Source organism: Eublepharis macularius, chromosome 3, assembly GCF_028583425.1.
Source record: "Eublepharis macularius isolate TG4126 chromosome 3, MPM_Emac_v1.0, whole genome shotgun sequence".
NCBI lineage: Eukaryota > Metazoa > Chordata > Lepidosauria > Squamata > Eublepharidae > Eublepharis > Eublepharis macularius.
Window position 1 is genome coordinate 160,674,285 of NC_072792.1, and position 20,568 is coordinate 160,694,852.

General features: G+C 43.9%; 1 protein-coding gene across 2 annotated transcripts in view; it reads left to right on the plus strand.

The window, feature by feature from the left end:
* Window positions 1–20,568, plus strand: part of CWF19L2 (CWF19 like cell cycle control factor 2) — a 130,328-nt gene that overhangs the window by 23,848 nt on the left and 85,912 nt on the right. For both annotated transcript variants that reach the window (XM_054973362.1, XM_054973361.1), the window contains exons 2-4: window positions 10,271–10,381; window positions 11,593–11,706; window positions 14,369–14,482. In XM_054973362.1, the coding sequence (XP_054829337.1) occupies window positions 10,340–10,381; window positions 11,593–11,706; window positions 14,369–14,482 (270 nt within the window). In that variant the 5' untranslated portion in view covers window positions 10,271–10,339. The remainder of the gene's footprint in view (window positions 1–10,270; window positions 10,382–11,592; window positions 11,707–14,368; window positions 14,483–20,568) is intronic.

A 20,568-nucleotide genomic window follows, 5' to 3' on the forward strand; every position in this document is an offset into this window, starting at 1 on the left:
GTACCCACTTATTTGTCTTTTTGGCTGTCCATGGTATCTGCAAAACGCTCCTCTAGCACCACATTTCAAATGAATCAATTTTCTTCCTGTCAGCTTTCTTCACTGTCCATCTTTCACATCCATACATAGTAATGGGGAATACTGCACATTGTTGGGACTTTAAAAATACTTCACTTAATAGGCTGTGTCATGGGAACTCAGTAAGAAGGTAAGCCAGTCCTTCGCAGGCTGGGCTGGCAGTACCTCTTGTCCTGTGGTATCATGGCTTGGTAAAGACATCTCTGAGTGATTCCGCACATGTTGGATAATGCACTTCCAATCCTCTTTATAGATCATTTGGAACGGATTTTTTTGTGTGCGGAACAAAAAATCCACCTCAAACGATTGATAAAGTGCATTGAAAGTGCATTATCCAACGTGTACGGAATCAGCCTCTGTTTCCTTGTCTCAAACCAGGTAGATCCTTGCTGTATAGCAACAGTTTCAGTAGGTTCTTGCTTTTAAAAAGAAACAGTGTATGGGTAACAGAAGCTAAACCACACCCCATGTATTTCCAGCCCAAATTGGCCAGACTGGAAAACACTGAAATAAAACTTGCGCATCTGCTGAGTAGCTCTGTCCCATTGCCCCTCCTTTTGTCAGACTGTGGCTAGATAAGGTACTCTCTGCAAGATTCCCTTTAGAAGCAAGAATAAGTCCAATGTCTAGCAAAGGAAGTTTTATTGCAGAAAAGGTCCATTATAGTCCACTGTCCTGAATAGGAGACTCAGGATGGTACATGATCATTGTTACCAATGAAGAGCAAGCATAGGATACAGAGTAACAATACCCATCTGGAACAGCCTCCCCCCACAGTTCTCAAAACAACATCTTTCAGTCCTGGGAAGCTGCTCTCCTTCAAGGCCAATGCCTGGTGGAACGGTGTTAGACAAAACAGTCCTCTGGTGGGAATGCTGCCTGGGAACTGGTGCACCTGAGGAGAAAACACTTAAACACTAAAAGCATTAGAAAATGGAGTCAGTATAGTTAAGATATACACTGGACCTGACATTTCTGCCCCCCTTAAAATAGATCCCCCCCTGGTTTATATGGGTAGCGAGTATGAAAAGCTTTGGTCAATCTAGGAGCATGAACATGTGCAGAGTTCACCCATTCATCGTAACCAGAATCAAAGTCCTTCCACCTAATGAGGTAAAAAAGCTGATTTCTCTTGATTTTAGAGTCCAAAATTTGTTGTACTTCATAGTGTATTTGGCCGTCAATTAAAGTTGGAATGGGTGGAGCTTTGATATGCCATTTGTTGTCGGTGGGAGCTTTCTTCAAAAGGCTGACATGGAACGTATCATGCACATGGCGAAGGTTCTTGGGCAATGTTACAGCAACAGTCACTTTATTTATTACCTTGCGCACAGGAAAAGGTCCTAAGAATTTCAGAGCGAGTTTGCGGCTTGTTTGAGCTAGCTTTAGGTTCTTTGTGGAAATATACACATGGTCTCCTGGTTGTACTTCCCATTCGGCCACACGATGGCGATCTGCGTACTTTTTGTAATCCAGTTTGGCTTTTTCAAGGTGTCTCTTAATGATAGTCCATTGCTGCACCGCCTCCCCCCACCATGAGGATACATCTGGCAATTTAGAGGAATGGAGAGGGGGTGCGTCCAAAGGGAAGGGATTGAAGTGAGTCCCATATACAATTTTGAAGGGGGCTTCTCCCGTTGAAGCGTGTACACTGTTGTTATAGGAGAATTCAGCTAGAGGGAGAAGGTCCACCCAGTTATCTTGTTGAAAATTGATGTAGCAACGAAGGAACTGTTCTAATATTTGGTTTGTTTTTTCGGATTGCCCGTCGGTTTGTGGGTGGTGGCTTGAACTGATACCTTGTTCAATATTCAACATTTTCAAAAGCTCCCGCCAGAAGTTGGCAACGAACTGTCCGCCGCGATCCGAAATCACCTTGGACGGAAAAGAATGTAATTTTACGATGTGTTTTAGAAACAGATCCGCTAGTTTTCGAGCGGAGGGTATAGTAGTACAGGGGATAAAATGGGCTTGTTTGGAGAACAGATCTACCACAACTAAAATACAATTATGTCCTTTTGAAAGAGGCAGATCAGTGATAAAGTCCATGGAGATTACTTCCCAGGGCCTGTTCGGTGTTTCCAATGGTTGCAGGAGACCCGGAGGTTTCCCTTTTCTGGTTTTAGCGCTGAGGCAAACAGGGCAGGAACTAACGTATTGGGAAATGTCTTTGCGCATGCCCGGCCACCAGAATTGTCTTTGAACTAGGTGTAAAGTTTTCAGATACCCATAATGTCCAGCAGTGGGAGCATCATGACAGCGCTGCAAGATTTCCAACTTAAGGCTGTCCGGGACATAAAACTTGCTCCCAGCTAGCCAATCCCCCTGTGGGGATTGGGTTAGTTTGTTTCGCGGAGCTTTATTCCCCTCCTTCTCCACTTCAGTTTTAAGTTTCGATTTCCATTCTTGGTCGGCCGGGAGGGGCTGCTTAGCGCGGCTGCGAGTAGTCACCACGCCCCCAAGTTGCTTAGGCGTGAAGACCGTGTCGACAGTCTCCGCCCGCTTGCTCTTATGTTGGGGCATGCGCGACAGGGCGTCCGCCAAAAAGTTAGTTTTGCCCGGGAGATAATTGAGGGTGAAGTTGAATTTGGAAAAGAATTCCGCCCACCGCAATTGCTTGGCATTCAGTCTGCGGGGGCTTCGGAGGGCCTCCAAATTTTTATGATCTGTCCAGACCTCGAAAGGGTATCTCGCCCCCTCCAGCCAATGCCTCCAGTTAGTGAGAGCTGCTTTCACTGCAAAGGCCTCCTTCTCCCACACATTCCAATTCCTTTCTGCCTCTGAGAACTTTCTAGACAAGAATGCACAAGGCCGCAATTTCCCATCCTCCCCCTTCTGCAGCAAAACCCCCCCTATCGCCGTATCGCTGGCGTCGACCTGTACTATGAAGGGGGACTGTTCGTTGGGGTGGGAGAGGATGGGTTCCGTTACAAATTGCTTTTTAAGGCATTCGAAGGCCGTTTGGCAATCGGGGGTCCATTGTAGTTTAGCAGAGGGTTTTTTGGCTTGGTCCCCTTTCTCTTTGGTTTTTAGCAATTCTGTTAAGGGGAGTGTGATTTGGGCGAAATTTGCTATGAAGTCTCTATAGAAGTTGGCAAAACCCAGGAAGGATTGCAGTTCTTTGCGGGTGGTGGGTGTTTGCCAATCCTGGATCGCCTGTATTTTGGCTGGATCCATTTTCAACCCCTCTTGTGAGATACAATACCCAAGGTAAGTGAGTTCGGTTTTATGGAATTCACATTTGGACAATTTGATGGGCAGTTTATTCTTCATCAAGGTGGCCAGGACCTTTTGTACCATTTGAACATGTTCTTCCTCGGTGTCAGAATAAATTAAAACATCATCAAGGTACACCACCACCCCTTTGTACAGAAATTCATGTAGAACTTCGTTTATCATGGACATGAATACAGACGGGGCTCCCGCCAATCCAAAAGGCATAACTAAGTATTCATATTGTCCGAGGGGCGTATTAAACGCGGTTTTCCACTCATCCCCTGCCTTGATACGAACGTGGAAGTAAGCATCTTTTAGATCTAATTTCGTAAAGATCTTACCTTGGGCCACGACGTTGAGAAGGTCTCGGATGAGCGGTATAGGATAGGCGTTGTTGGTGGACACTGCATTTAGTCCTCGGAAATCCGTGCACAGTCTGAGCCCCCCATCCTTCTTTTTCACGAAGAGAACTGGAGCGGCGTGGGAGCTAGAGGCTGGGCGGATGAACCCTCGTTGGAGGTTGGTGTCGATGAATTTCCGGAGCTCTTCACGTTCATGGAGACTCATGGGATAGAGTCGTCCTTTAGGCAATGAGGCTCCGGGTAAAATTTCCACCGCACAGTCCGTTCGTCGGTGCGGGGGTAGAGTATCAGCTTCCTCCTCCGAGAAAGCATTTAGAAAAGGCCAGTACGGTTCGGGTATTTGGTTGACTTCTTCTTGGGTGAGGAGGGCCTTTTCTTTATAAGTTGGGTCTTCGCCCCAGTTTTGATTCCAACGGTGATTTTTACAGTTGGCATGATTGAAGGTAATACATCCTTGAGCCCAGTCTATGTAGGGATTGTGATCACATAGCCATTTGCTGCCTAGAATTAACGGGTACTTGGCAGTAGAGCTGATGACAAAGGACCTCTTTTCCCAATGTTGTCCCATGCCTGTGATCACCGGGATGGTTTCAGTCGTGACCGGATTCATGTTGGTACCATCCATTTGTTCAAAAATTACTGGATTTTGTAAATCCCGAGTTGGTAAGACCAGTCCATTGACTAGAGCTGGGGCTATGATGTCTCTTGAGCAACCCGAGTCAATAAGAGCTTGCACCCGAATGTGCATTTTTCTCTCTGGGTTGATTAAAGTCACTGGCATGAATAAAATGGACCCAGGTGGCCGGTTCCGTGCAGGGACGGGCTTGGGGCGGATCTGTCGTTTGGGCCCTTTTACGACAGATCCATCTCGTTTCCCGACTGGGGACTTTCTGGATTGACTTCTGCAGATGGGGAAGCGGGATCGTATTCCATAACTTCTTCCGCTTCCAGCCCTCTTTCTGAGGCTGGCCTTTGGGAAGCGCCGCGGCCTCTGTTTGCTCGTGGAGCTGGAGTCGGGCGTTGGAGCGTAGGGAACGGAGCAAGGGTTGGACGCCGTAATTGGAGCGGAGGTCTTTGCACAGGCCGGTAGGGGCATTGTGCTGCAAAGTGACCAGCCTGTCCGCATTGCAAACACAGCCCTTGTTGCCATCTAGCATCTCTCGCTCCACGGGTGGCGTAGCCAGCTCCCCGAGCTCCCTTCTGTAAGGTCAATGGTCTTCGTTGTCCCGTTTGTTGTTGTTGCTCAACCAAACGGACTTCTAAAATGCGATTTTCCACTTCGCAAACAAGTTGAATCCAACCTAACAGCGTAGGGGGATTGTCTTGCATGAGGGCTCTGTCCAAAAGTCTCGGATTAAGTCCTTGTTTGAACAGAATAATTTTTGTGGACTCCTCACACCTGGGGCACTTGGCAGCCAATTGTCGGAATTTCGTGATATAGTCTCTCGCTGCCATGCTGCCCTGCTTAATGGCCTGCAATTCTGTTCGGGCCCTGGTTTCCTCTAAGGGATCTTCATATTGTGCTCTAATAGCATCCACCAACCCCTGGAGAGTATCGAGTTCTGGGGCCCCGATATTATATAGTCCTACGTACCAGTCCGCTGCTTTCCCTTGTAAACGGGAGCCGAGGTGTTCAATTTGGCTGGCCTCGCTGCCGAAAAGGTGTCCCCACCGGTTGAAGAATTGCACGACTTGCACTAGAAAAAAGCCCAGTTTGGAGGGATCCCCGTCAAAAGTGGCGTCTAGTTTCACCCAACCCATTGGGAGGTCTTGCCTCGGAGCCGGGGCTGGGTAGAAGTCCGCCGGAAGCCTCAATGGCACTTGAGGTATGAGGGGACCCGGTTGTGCTGGCGGTGGCCTCACCGGTTGAGCCGGGGGTGCCGGCCTCGGCTGGGCTGGTGGCGGTGCTCTCGGCAGGGCTGGTGGCAATGCCGGAGGTGCTGGCCGTAGCGGTTGAGGTGCTGGCGGTTGAGGTTGGTGTGGCGAAGTAATAATCGGCCGCTGAGGGGTGGGTTGGTGGGGTCGCAGTGGTGTAGGTCCCATCGGTTGGGTCGGAGGCGGTCTTACGGGTTGTTCCAGTGGCAAACGTATCGGCTGCAGCGGCGGGGTTAGTTGTGGTCGAAGCGGAAGGGGCCGCAGCGGCGAAGGCCGAATGGGTGGAAGGCCGCGCGGGCTTGCCCCTCCGGGCGTTGTTGTTCTGGGAAGCGTCGGCTGGCCTTTTGGCGCTGGTAGACCATCTCCCGGAGGTTGCCCGACGGGAACAGTTTCGCGCGGTTGACCAGGGGCTCCCCCCCCCGATGGAGCCACGGGTGCTCCCGCTTGGTCCGGCCGGACCGTTTTCGGGGAAGTATGGGGGGGTATCACCGGTGTATCACTTGGCTTTTCCTCCCCTTCCGTAGGCCTCTCAACGGGGGTCTCGTCTGGCGGCACATCCCCTCCCGTGATAGGAGGTTCGATGGGAGTCTCACCGGATGGCACAACCGGGTGGTCCCTTCTCGGTGGAGTTTCCCGCTGAGGGGGAAGTTCCTTGGGTTGTTCTCCCGATTCGCCAGGATAGGTGCCCCCCCCGCCGGTAGGCGACGACCGCTGCTGAACTTCCTCCATCGGATAGGAGATGACACTTTGAAGGGTAGCTATCTGTATCGCCATCTCTTCAGGAGACAGTCTTTCCCCTGCCCCCATTGAGGAAATTAAATGAATGGCGTGAGCCAAGCTTTCTTCCATATCCATCAGCTTAGCTTCTAATTGTTGTATGCGACTTGGCCCTGGTTGTTCGCTCAGGGAACCTTCATTCGCTGTACTCACCGGGGAGAAAGGGCCCCACGGAGGAGGGTCCCCTTGAACTATTCGCGACCTCGCGGCTAGAATTCCCTTGGCCATACCCGTCACGGCCGAGATGCTGGTATCTACCGCATAGGTGCGACCTCGTATCTGCTCCCAACTTGGTTCAGGGACTTCCGTTGGCTCCTTCCACGGGGCAAGTTCGGAATAATCCCAACTCAGGGCGCCTCGGCGAGACGTGTCCCCCTCCATCTGCTCAAACGTCCTGTTCCAATATCGCCATGGTTGGCTGCTATCTAGTTCCGGGACGGTTTCTAGGCTTCGGCGCCCGTCCATCGAGACTCGTGGATGGAGTCCACCTGCCCGGCGCTCTCTGGTTTCTCGGGGTCTGGCTCCCCACTCCGACGGGGTGGGCACCGAGATCAAGGGGAGAGCGGTTGCTTTCGGCCTTGCCCCGAGATTGCTTTCGGTCTCGTTTCGAGTACTGAAGTCGATGAGAGGCAGGGTAGAAGTGGAGGCTCCGGTTCCGTTCCCGGTTGCTCCCAGCTCCTGGGAGTCTTGGGTTTGCACCGGTTGATTGTCGGGAGACGCATACGGATCAAACAAAGGATCCCTGTCCGGGACAACCTTGGATTCCGCTGGGCCCGACGCAGACATGATTGGTAACAAAATGTCAGACTGTGGCTAGATAAGGTACTCTCTGCAAGATTCCCTTTAGAAGCAAGAATAAGTCCAATGTCTAGCAAAGGAAGTTTTATTGCAGAAAAGGTCCATTATAGTCCACTGTCCTGAATAGGAGACTCAGGATGGTACATGATCATTGTTACCAATGAAGAGCAAGCATAGGATACAGAGTAACAATACCCATCTGGAACAGCCTCCCCCCACAGTTCTCAAAACAACATCTTTCAGTCCTGGGAAGCTGCTCTCCTTCAAGGCCAATGCCTGGTGGAACGGTGTTAGACAAAACAGTCCTCTGGTGGGAATGCTGCCTGGGAACTGGTGCACCTGAGGAGAAAACACTTAAACACTAAAAGCATTAGAAAATGGAGTCAGTATAGTTAAGATATACACTGGACCTGACACCTTTGACTGCGTGGGAGAATGAAACCAGACAATGAAGCTTCAAGCTCTTGGACCTGAAGGCATCCTTCTGCTCCCACATGTTGTAAATAATTTTGTTCTTGTTTAGAGCATTTGCTGTGTTTCCAAATTGGGCATAATTTGAACATGTGCATGTTGTGGGTGCATATGTTTTTAAGCCACGGATCAACAGTTCACAGGTACCAGGTTTCCACAGTGGCTAGACATTTTCAGTAATTATTTTATTACAGTGAGTCCTGACAATTCTCAGTGGAAGTACAAAGCTTATTTTATCATTTTGCTTCAGAACATTTTGTTGTATGACAGAAAAACAAATGTGCATGAAGTTCCTGCCCTTATATGTAAATATAACTTTATGTTAAGTCAAGCTTATATGTAAACTTAACTTCACACCATTCAGTGGATGAATTAGTTTCTTAACCAGTTGTTCTCTACACTGGCTCTAGTATTGGTTTAAATGGAGTTTTTGAAGCAATAATAGAATTTCTCATAACTGCGGAGAAGGAAAGCTAGGGTAAGAGGTTACTTTTTGTTGTGATGATGACAGCCGGGTCACCCCTGTATTTACATGTATAACAACACTTTTATCATAGTTTAAATAAAATTACAAGAAACTGTGAAGAGGTTAGAATTAGGTTTTCTAACAGTTTTTTTTTTAGCAATAATTAGAAAATATGACTATTAACATATGAAATCCTGAAGACTGGCTCCTAAATTTTAGGACTGACTTCTGCAGTCAAAGGAAATTTGTCAAGGCCTGCTTTAAGCGTTTGACTTCCTGATGTGTTTGGAACAATCAAAGTTACATGCAGCTAGAACTCATGACACAAGGCAAAAATTACTGAAAAGTATAAATAAATCTTCAAGGACAAAAGGAAAATTGGTTGGCATTTTTGTGCTATTGTATAGTGCTAATGAGCTCAGAATAAAATGCTTACTTAGTAAGGCTTGAGAAATGTGAAACGATTGGGCTTGGTTTTTATAGCACGGGGAAAGAAATCTGTAACTAGCAGGGGATTTAATTATAAAATGCAAAAGGGAACAAAAAGATAGATGTCATTAAGCTATGTATGATTGTATTAGGCAAATGGAATTGGAGGTCATTGTCTGAAGTGGAAAGCGAAAATCAATTTGGGCAAAGTTATTTGTTGTTGTTAAGGAAGGTTGAAATGGTAGCGACCTCCATTCTGGAGAGATGGAATGTTGCCATATGGGGATGAAGAGAAAATACTATGTTCTTTTGGAGATGTAAGTATTGCAGGTATTATGTAGCTTGGGGTTACTGGTTAGGGGTCATGGGGAGCAAGGCTTGTTTACGGATGTTGCAGCTCATTTAATGGGAACATAGGCATTTATTTCTTTTGTCCACCCACTTAGGATCTTGCATCCACCTCTGATCTGTCAATCTCTTCTCTGTTGAGATTTTATAGTGTTTTGTCCTTTCCTTATTCCTGAAGCTCACCTGTAGATGCTGCAAGGATAAACAGCTTCATTTAGGCATTGCTGTTGGGCACAGAGAGTTCTCAAAAGCGGTCACCTGAGATCCCTTAAACAGCAGATCCCACAAACAGGGATTAATCCTGGTACTTTCTGCCTCTACAGCAGGTGCCTTGAACCATAGCCTCCTCTCCACTTCATCTGCTCCTTTCATTGCATCAGGTTTGTGCTGTGTGGGGTTGTTTTGCACTGCTATGCTCTTAAGGGCATAGACCAGGATTTTCTCACAGTACTAATGCAATACCATCAATTACGGTTTTTGCAGGGCTGTCTGAGTCTTTGTACCTGATCCTAGACATGTTTTTTCCAATGCATCGGTCCTTAGGATTGGACAGCTAACTCTCATGAAAGATTTTGTAAAACGTGAGGCAGTTATTCTATAAGGCAGCATCATTTTGTCATGCCCTGGTTGAGTGGTCAAAGCAATAATTCAATAAACCATTGTTTTTTGACCAATAAATTCTGCTACAACAGGGAGCCTGTTTGGTGTAGTGGTTAAGAGCGTGGGACTCTAATCTGGAGAGCCGGGTTTGATTCCCCACTCCTCCACTTGAAGCCAGCTGGGTGACTTTGGGCCCGTCACAGCTCTCTGGAGCTCTGTCAGCCCCACTCACCTCACAGGGTGTTTTGTTGTGGGGATAATAATGACATACTTTGTAAACCGCTCTGAGTGGGCATTAAGTTGTCCTGAAGGGCGGTATATAAATCAAATGTTGTTGTTGTTGTTGTTATTCTGTAATGCTTGGTTGCAAAAAGAAAGTTGTATGTTTTTCATACTGTTTTTTGTATATTCCATGAAGTGAGTTACAGCTTATCAACACATAGGCTGTTAACAAGTGTGGTGTTATTTAATGTGGTACAAGAGAGCTTGTTGCATTCTTTAATGCGGTACTAGAGTGCTCGTGTTAAATTGGGATTTTGGCAACAAAAGTATGGCTACAAAGAGTATTTCTTCTTCTGAGGTTACATGTATGTCTTAATTTCTAGGATTTATTGCAGATTTCAGTGAAGAATTAAAGCACACTGTATTTACTTTTTTTTTTTAATAATTACACTTGGCCACTGTAATGCATTGTTGGTTTGGCAAGGTAACTTTTAAAGTTATGTGCCTATCCAAAATGGATTATCTCTAATAATTTATACAGTACTTAACTGGTGCTGAAGAAGGTGTGGAGTGCTTATGTGTACATTTGTACTTTCCCGAGTTAATTTTCATCTCTCTTCCATGTTAGGCAAAAGCTGATTATGAAAAGGAAGAGCGTCGCAAAGAGCTGAAGCGACTGCGAGGGGAGGATACATGGATGCTCAGTGATGTGACTGCACGTGTGGAAGAGCTGGGGAAGGTGATGTTTGTAGCATGAGCTCATAAAAACTTGTGCCTCAGGGGTGCCAAACACGACCCTGATGTTTGCCTTGCAATTGGTTTTAATGTACTTTTTAAAGAAAACATTTCTAGCCTCCTCCAACTTCACTGGATCTCAGCAGGCAACAATATTTTAAAAAGAACTATCTTCTTAACAGTCTTAGTCTAGATGATTAATCAACTATGCTAAGCGTAGCCCATGGTAAGACTTGTGGCTGGCATCAGTTTTAATCCGGATCTCCAAAGTCTTGTTCAAATAAAAAATAGTCTTAACACTTTTGAGAAATTTCGAGATCAATCTTGAATGGATGTTTAGAGGTGGGGGTGATGGGGCAGGTGCAAATTGATGTTGAAAGACTGTCTATGCATTTATCAACTAAATAATAAAAAAGGTAGAATTGGCATCACAGGTAGGTTTCAGCCTGTATAATTAACACTGAGATGCTAGTTCTTACTTAGTATACAAAGGAGAGAATCAGAGGAAAAAAGCTGAAAAAAAATACATAAGCTGTGAAAAACTAACTACGTAAACATATCCTACCATATAGATAAATTCGATACTACAGTCTAATAGTTCCTTCCTTGTTTAACTATAATCTTTAGTAGCAGTGAATCCTTTTCTTCAAAATACTCAGGAGCATTTTCAGTGACTATTTTCAGCATGAACATTTTCTCAGATCTAAATGAGTAGCCAGATCGTTAATCATTTAAAAAAATCTTTAATTAGTTGTGAATCATAATACCCACCTATGTTTTAAATGTATTCTTAATTTCTGTTGTTCTGGAACATAAGCATCTTTCTGCCTAAATTCTTTGTAAGACATTATTTTGACATTGTTCTGTCCAGGGGCGCTCAGTGCGATGTACAATAACAAATAACATTAACAATGTTGTCCTAAGCAGAGTTATACCCTCCTAAGTCAGTTGAAGCCAGTGGTGCTCAGGAGGTATAACTCTGTTTAGGATTGCACTGTAAAACAGCAGTCAAGAATGTGTTGGGTCCTGAGATGTTCAGGAGAAAGGCGGCTGTGTAAATACTTTAAAGAAAGAAAGAAATCTAAACAAGAGAAACTGCAGTAGCAGCGGAGGGATAATACTCTTACGTTGATATTCAGTATCTTCACTTTAAAGGGAGGAGATATGCCTTCCTGCAGTGGTCTGACACATTGATATGAATGATTTTTTATGCAGGAACATTCTGTTACCAAAAAGAAGAAAAAGGAGAAGCACTCAAAAAAATCCAAAAAAGAAAAAAAGAAGAAGCATAAAGCTGAAAAAAATGATGATTCATCTGATAGTTCTTCTGTAAGTTGCAGTCTGAGATTCCAGTTAGTAGAAAGCTATTTCCCTCAATATTTGGAGCTGTAATTGTGTATTTTTTTCTAAATGACAGTTATTGTGCATGCACAGTTGCTACTGCATCATTCATTCATTCATTCATTCATTCATTCATTCATTCATTCATTCATTTATAGCCCACCTTTTGCACTGAGACTCAAGGCAGATTACACAGTATGAGCTTAGTACAATCAGTATCAAGTACATTTCCATACAGTATATCAAGGACATTTCCATACAGTGTCAAGGACATTTCTATAAACAATGCCATAGGGTAAATATAAACAAGTTTACAAAGACATACTGCTAGCAAGGATCCAATACAGAGTAGAGGAAATGCTGAAACAGAATCTAATGAATTCTAGGACTGACAACAGACAACATGAAGCTGAAACAGAACATAATCAATTCTAGGACTAACATTTGACAACATAGAATCATAGAGTTGGAAGGGACCATACAGACCATCTAGTCCAACCCCCTGCCCAGTGCAGGATCAGCCTAAAGCATCTCTGACAAATATTCATCCAGCCTCTTCTTGAAAACTGTCAGCGAAGGGGAGCTCACCACCTCCCTAGGCAGCTGATTCCACTTTTGAACTACTCTGACCGTGAAAAAGTTCTTCCTAATATCCAGCCGGTACCTTTGTGCATGTAATTTAAGCCCATTGTTTCGGGTCCTACCCTCTGCTGCCAACTGGAACAGCTCCCTGCCCTCCTTTAAATGACAGCCTTTCAAATATTTAAAGAGAGCAATCATGTCCCCCCTCAATCTCCTCCAAACTAAATATTCCCAAGGCCCTCAGTCTTTCCTCATAGGGCTCAGTCTCCAGACCCCTGATCATCCTCGTCGCTCTCCTCTGCACCCTCTCGATTTTGTCCACATCCTTTTTGAGGTGAGGTCTCCAGAACTGCACACAATACTCCAGGTGCGGCCTGACCATGGCAGTATAGAGAGGGGCTATGACCTCCTGCGATTTCGATGCTATGGCCCCTTTGATACAACCCAGGATTGAATTGGCCTTTTTTGCCACCGCATCACACTGACTGCTCATATTTAGTTTAAAGTCCACTCTTACCCCAAGATCTCTTTCACATATACTACTGCCCAGAAATGTATAGGAGTACATATTTAAAGCAGCAGGTAGTATGTAAGGCAACATGGTGAAGTCTATGGTCCCTAACTCATTAGTGAAGCATCTGAGACTGCATCCCTACAATACAGTTCTCCTATCTGAGTAAAAAGCCTTTTTGAATAATTCTGTTTTATTTATTTATTTATTTATTTATTTATTTATTTATTTTTATTTATTTTCTTAAATTTATAGTCTGCCCTCCCCAAACAGGTGGACTCAGGGCGGATCACAACAACTTAAAACACACTACACAATTTATCAACAGTAACCATTGAAAATATAAATAGTACATATCATTCATTTAAAAACTTATACTACCACTATATAAATACAGCCATAACAATAAAAGCATAGCAGCACATTAGACATTCACCTATCACCATCCATAGAGCATTTTACCACTATATAAATACAGCCATTTTTTTGCCATAAATTTTGCCATTTAAAACAATAAAAACATAGATCCAGTCTACCAGTTTCTTGTCTGCATGCAAATGCTTCTTGCAAGTTGGAAGAGGAAGCTTTCTCTGTCGCAGCTGCAACCAAACTCAACAATAGAGACCAACACGGTTGGTTTGGTAGGCTAGCAGAACATAGTGTCAGTGGTTTAGTAATGCCGCATCCCTATACAGCAGAAGGTTGGTATTAATTTCCACTCACGGTTCTTCTCCTGACGACTGTCAACAGTACACTCAACACAGATGTCACTTGGCATTATCACAGTCTTAATCCTCTTCTCATGGCTGTGCTTCCCATCACACAATGGTGGAGTGCATACCTTGAATTTATGAGTGGCCAGGTTCCGCTCCTGGCATCTCCAATTAAAGGATCTTTGGATGCAGGGCCAGAAAACAGCTCTGCCCATCGGAATAGATAATACTGTGCTTCATTGCTTTGGCTTTGCATGAGGAAGCTTCTTCTGTCCAAGAGCCAGGACGCTTTCTGCTGATCTGTGAGCTCGATTCTGCCTGCCCTCACATTGGGGTTTGGGTTATTTCCATAGCAAAATTGGAGTCTTCTGCCTGCAGCTTAATTAGACTCACCCCCCTGCTCCTGGAATGCCTTGTTGAGTGTTCTCATTCCCATCAAAAAGTTAGGTGAGATTTGTAATTACTGTTGCTCCATTATTTCCATTTTGAATTTTTATAAATAGAATAACAGTTTTGTAGAAATCAAGGAATCCATCTTGGTAAGAAGACCTCGGCCTTCATTTCAAACGGTCATTTTCGTACAAGGGGGAAAAAGCATGCTTTTGAGTGTGGTGATCCTGCATTTAAAATATGACTTGTTAAACATAAAAACATCTTTGTATAGTGTCATATCGTCATGTGGGAAGTATCCAAAGGAACCTGTTGGTTCTTGGGTTTCCTTTCTCTGGGAGAAAATTTCATTCATCTAAGATGCAGTGCTCCCTGGTTTGGATTTTTTAAAATCTGGATTTTAAAGGCATAAAGAAGAGTAGTTTTATTATTTTATCACGAAAACTGTTCCTAGGCTTCTTCCGAAGAATGGGTGGAGGCTCCTGTTTCAGGCTCTGCTAGCACGGAAAAGGCTTGGAACGTAAAGAAGGAACAGCCTGCCACGGCAAAAGGTCCATCAGCTGTTCAGGTAAGAGTCGGTGGCTGTCATTTCGAAGTATAACTCGGCTTCTGTAGCACGTTTTGTGTTTTTTAGTATTTTGTTATTTAGCATTTACATAGCTCTTGAGAATGTTCCAAGCGTTCTCAGCGCATTATTGTTACAACCTTGTTGGATTACTTAGCTGGTGGTGGTGGTGAGGAGTTGAGACCTGAAGAAAGTGATTTGTCTAGTGACCTAGGAGTTATGGGTTCACAGCTCATTTTCTTAGCCAGTGTCAGATTATTTCCTGTTTTTGAATGAGTCCGTTCTGGATTTGGTACTTGAGAAAGGTAAATTAAACTGGATTTGGATCCGAAAGTGCCCTTCCCATTGTAGAAGGAGTCCTTCCACAACAAGGAACAGAACAAGACTTTTGTATTTGGCTGACGGAATAAGTTTGAAATTTTTAACCGAAATAACTTCTCTCCTAATTTGGCCAGAGGTAGACTGCCATGCCATGCAAAGAAAGACAAAGACCTGATAGTGTAGCCTAATTTGCTGCAGTATGATGCAGCCAAAAGTAAGCAGTTTATTGTTGCAGTCAGGACTTAACTCTATTTCGGTGTGTTATTTGGGCATAAAGGTGTTTTATCTTCTGGTAGAGTTCTCATATGATGAGTGGTGGTGGCCTTTAATATGAAGGCATTGTTCACCTCTAACTATGCTGTGTCCTGTTTTGCCCTTTTGAAGGAGTCAGTACATTATCCAATATTTCATTTTGCTGACATTCCCTTGGGGAATGGAATATGACAGAGGGCGCAGGAGGCCAGTGAGAAAATGCTGTGTGCCAATTAATTGGTCCAATTAAAACAGAATTCGGATTCTTGACAAAGCAGTGGGAATACTGTTGTGTGTATGCATGTGCACAAACACACACAGTCTCTTTCTGGAGTTCTTTAGTCTGTAACAAAAGTTAGCTTTTAAAATCCGAACTCCTGCTTTCTGAAACATATATTAGTTTGCCTTTTCATCAATATAATAAATTGACCTTATAAATGCTGCAGTATTGATAAATTGTTCAATTTGTTTGTTGGTCAGTGACTTCAGGGGAGGAATGCTGGAGAACGTTTTTCTTATTTACGGATATAGTGACTTCATGCTGACACCTAAAAGTAAAAACCTTGTTCTGCTCAGTAAGGCAGGTACTTCAGCAAAGTTGAGAATGAGATGGCTTTCCCTTCAAACAGCTGGTTTCAAGTTGCTTTGATGTGAATGTGAATTGTTGGGTGATATGGGCTGAGGATACACCGCTTTTAAGTGTTGTCATGCTGTCTTGAGTATTTTTCACGTTGCATGTCATTGCAGACTCCTAACTAGTTGCTGTCCATTCATGCCCTAAGGACTTTTTCTGGCATCATTTCTCTCTATGCTTCTCCTGTTTCATTATGTCAAGTTTCCAGGCAAAGTTTGTTAACGTCTAGGCACTTTTATGGCTCTGGTGGTTGGTACCTTCATCTGTGACTTCAAATCTTTTTCCTTGCTTCTCTGCTGTGGGCAACACATCTACACAACTAACTTCAGGCATCTGTCAAGGGACAGATGCTGTGTTGTGAGTTTCTAGTGTCTTAGCTGTATTGTGGCCAGCATTCTAAATAAGAGCATATTTGAGAGACTTTCTTTGAAAGAACTTTGCAAAGGTGTCACAGCTAATTGTCAGTTTCCGAGTGTTTAAGGGCTCTAGTCCAATCAAGTCGGTTTTTATTACAGTCCCTAAGCCAAACAGAAGCAGAAACAATGCAGTTATATTAGTCACCAAAATGGCTTATTTCCATATACATCATTGACCTAGTATAGCTGACAATCTGAATAAGTTACACACAAGATAGCAACTCTGCTCATATTTTCATTGCAGAGTACAGAAACTTGACTACATATACATTAATTCTTTGGTCAACCCCCACTAATAAAAATTTGAGAGTCTGCTGCTCAGAAAACAGTTCTTTTTCAACCAAGATTGGCTCCAATAAATCCAGGTGTGTTTGTACATAGAATCTGCAATGAAATAATGTGTGATGAATTTAAGGGCTCAGATTTGGGAGTCAACAAGTAGGAAGTACCTTTAAACAGTTGTGCTGGATGCGAACTGGATGCTAAAATAGTATCAGCAGTGCAGGATTTCTTTGCTGCTGTCACTGCCACATCATGAGTCTTATTGTAGCATAGCTTGTCAGTAGAGATGGGCATGAACCGAAATATGAACTAAAGTTTGTGACAAACCAGGTTGGTTCGTGGTTTGCAAACTGGTGGTTTGTCAGAGCTGATTTCTGATGAACCACCATGAACTTTAGGCTGGTTCGTTTGGTTAGTTTTTTGGTTCGTCACTGCAGACAGCCTGGTGCCAATCAATCAGTTTCCTAGGCAACGGGATGGACTTCCTGCAGATCTGCTGACCCGGAAGTGGCCTTCTGCTGACCTGGAAGTGACGTTTTCACAAACCAAACGAACCAGTTCATGAACCGGGGGGGGGGGGTTCGTGAAAGTTTGTGGTTTGTGAAATACAATGAACCACGAACCGCACGGTTTGTTTTCCCAGTTCGTGCCCATCTCTACTTGTCAGAATCAGTGCCTGTGTTCTTCCAGAGGTGTTCAAGATGTCTCTGCATGCTCTTCAAGTCACCTAGTTCCATAGTGAACTAAAGTGCAGGATTCTATGTTGAGCATTGAAGAGGTAGGCAGGGAACGACCAAGTCAATAGCTTTAAGGAACTTTTCATTGTGTCCTCTCAATGCTCTCAACAAGTCCAGCAGTTGGGATCTTAAAAGTCGCCCAAGGCGTTCTGGAGGCTGGCTTGATCCATTAGTCTCCGTGGGCAGAACATTTCAATGCCTCCCTTGCTCCTGCAGAGTGTCAGTGTCACATTCATCTGCATTTTGAGAGAATGGTGGTTAGACTGTGGCACAGGATGAATCTCCAGTCCCCAGATTAGCTCTCACCCAGTTGATTCACAGTGAAAAATTTGGTCTAAAGTATGTTCTTTGTCATGTGTGTAGAGCATGTTGCTACCTGTTAGGCCCATGGTGGCCAGTGAGGGCCCGTCAAGGTGTCATCAGTGTGGATGTTAAAGTCACCCAAGCCAGAACAAGAAATTTGGGTGTATTCAGCATAAACCCCAAGATTATGTCCATCAGGTCAGACAGGGTGCCTAGTGGGGAACTAGGCAGGTGGTAAATGATCAGAATATGCCCAGTTTGTCCTTTGGACCTATCCTAAGGGAACGGCAATCAGTGCCACCTAGAGTATTCACAGGAGTTTGCAAAAGGAGAAAGACTCATCAGGGACAATAGCCACCCCTGCTCCCTTACCTCCAGGGTTGATGAAAGATCACATAAACAGGTGGTGTACGCAGGGTTAGGCACATCCCGTCATTTTCATCAACCATGTCTCTGTTACACAAGCCTGATCAATATTTTTCACCTCCAGCTGCTCAGATAGATGCGCAGTTTCGTACCTCACTGACCCTGCGTTGCACAATATTATCGATGATGCTGAGGGTGGATGGGCCTTTATGCCCTCATCTCTCTCATAAGCAGACGGAAATTACATAAGCAGTGAGTTTGATTATGTATTCTGCTCCAGTCCGTACTGGAATAATGTCTCCACAGCTCATCCTGCCTAAGTACAGAATCACCCCTAAAACCACATCCAGGAGACTTCTCACAATGGTTTTCTACTTTCCAGTCTTATATTAATTAATTCATTAAAATTAATTGTCTGCCTTTCTCATTGAGACTCAAGGCAGATTACACAGTGTCAGTCAATACGATCATTGGTTGGATGTTCAATGAACAAAAACAATAAGGTATGCATTGCAGAGATTTGAAAAGAAACAAATGTGAATACAGTGCTGAAACATTGCTGAAACGAAACCGAAGTGATTTGACACGACATGCTAAATGATGCAGAAACTTGTGGATGGCTTGGTTGAAACTGCTACCCAGGTGCAGGGTGATGGGCCTGGACCTCAGGCTGCAAGCCCCAGGCCAGGAGCCCCAGGGCAAAAGCCCTTGTGTTCTCGCCCTTCGGCTCACATCCTTGGAGCCAATCCACTTTACAGCATACCTTAATGGAAGCAAAACAAGAAAAGCCCATTTGCTTGGGCTTTCTCCATCCTTCTGTGCAGGCTCAGAGTGCCAATTCCCCACAGCTGGGCTTTAGGTTTCTCCCCTCCTACTCTGGCAGGGATGCCAGCTGTTCTGGGAGCCAATCCACAGCCTACCTTAATGAAAGCTGTTGAAGGCTTTATAGGTCAACTCAGTTTTGTTCGGAAAATTCAATTTCCTGGGTCTAGCTGAAATACTGCCTTCTCCTATATGTTTTAGGAGATCTACTGGTGAGACTTTCTTTAGTCCATATCTCCTGTAAATATATTCTGGGCAGACTATATGGGTACTGCTGTTCTAAAACTCCCACCTAAAGAAGGTCCATCTGATGCAAGTAAATAAAAGTCTTCTTATGGAGCAGATGCTATTGTGTAGCTGGCAGTATCTTCCTGTTCATTTTTTTTGTCCTATACTTTTTGAAATGGTTTTTCTTGAAAGGCCTGCATCCTGGCCCTTGACGCTGTAGTCACAATTTTATGCTTCCAAATACAGGCACATATAAATATGGCCACTAATTGGAACCACTTAATGGTCCATCTGATGTTTGGGCACCGTTTGAGTAGCTCGGTGTCATGAGAGTTCTGCAGTGCACCTGTGACCCATAATGGATGGGACGCCTGCCAAATTGGATGTAGCAGAGATTGAAGCCATGTGCACAGAGAGCCATTCCCCCACGCCCCCAGCACTCCTAGGTTAAAGTGGTATTTAAATTCTCCTGAAGGAATGATTTACAAAATGTGCGACCCTGATGAAGGAATCAAAACATTCATATTCATAATGATGTGGATACATTTGTATGTTTTCTCATGCATGCTGCCATCTGAAATATGGTGTATACATTATAAGGTAGAGATGAACAAAATCGTTGTTTGTATATGAACGTTCATAAAGGAACTTTTAAAAAGTTAAAAAAATTTTTTTGTTTAAATCTTCACAAATTAACAAAAGATCCTAATCATTACGAACAAAAGAGGCCAAACAAATTTGGGCAGATTACATAAGACAGAAAGAAAAGAAAGCAACTACAGCAACTGTCTTTATATAACAATAATTAAAAAGTCAGTTTTGACCAATAAATTATATCCAGAAGAAAATGTGTTCCCTTAACTAGTGTTTAAAGTATATAGATTGAGCTGAATTTAGTATTTTTTAAAGCAGAAATTGTTTTGGGGTTCAATATGCAAAAGGAATGGGAACCATTTCTTTGAAAAGTACAAATATAGCTTGTTAGGTGGGTAGCCGTGTTGGTCTGCTGTAGAACAGCAGGATTTTAGTCCAGTGGCACCTTAGAGATCAACAAGATTTTCAGAATGTAAGCTTTCAAGACAAAGCTCTGATTTGTTTCTACATATCTGTCCGTTGGGACAGCATTTTATCTAGAACCATAAGTTTTGTAGTCTTGTACTACCGATCTGAAATAGTAGAGAGGTTTATCTTTTTCCATTTTTGAGCTATTAGCAGTTTGACAGCCACCAAAAGTAAGTTTATGAGTTCTTACCTAATTGGAGGAATATGTTTATCATCTGTATGTCCCTATAGTATTGTTCTGGCTTGGAAATAGAGTACCCAGTGATCTTCTGAATAAAATGTTTAATAAGGTTCCAAAAATGCTGAAATTTGGTACAGAGCTACCAGGTATGATAAAAGATGCTAATTTCCCCATATTTTCTCTAACATAAAGATGAGAATCCTTTATGAATATGTTGCAACCATTTGGGGAAAAATACCATCATATAAAGATTTTTAAAAAGGAGTTCCCTTATATTGTCGAAGGCTTTCACGGCCGGAGAACGATGGTTGTTGTGGGTTTTCCGGGCTGTATTGCCGTGGTCTTGGCATTGTAGTTCCTGATGTTTCGCCAGCAGCTGTGGCTGGCATCTTGGTGCTGCACCTCTGAAGATGCCAGCCACAGCTGCTGGCGAAACGTCAGGAACTACAATGCCAAGACCACGGCAATACAGCCCGGAAAACCCA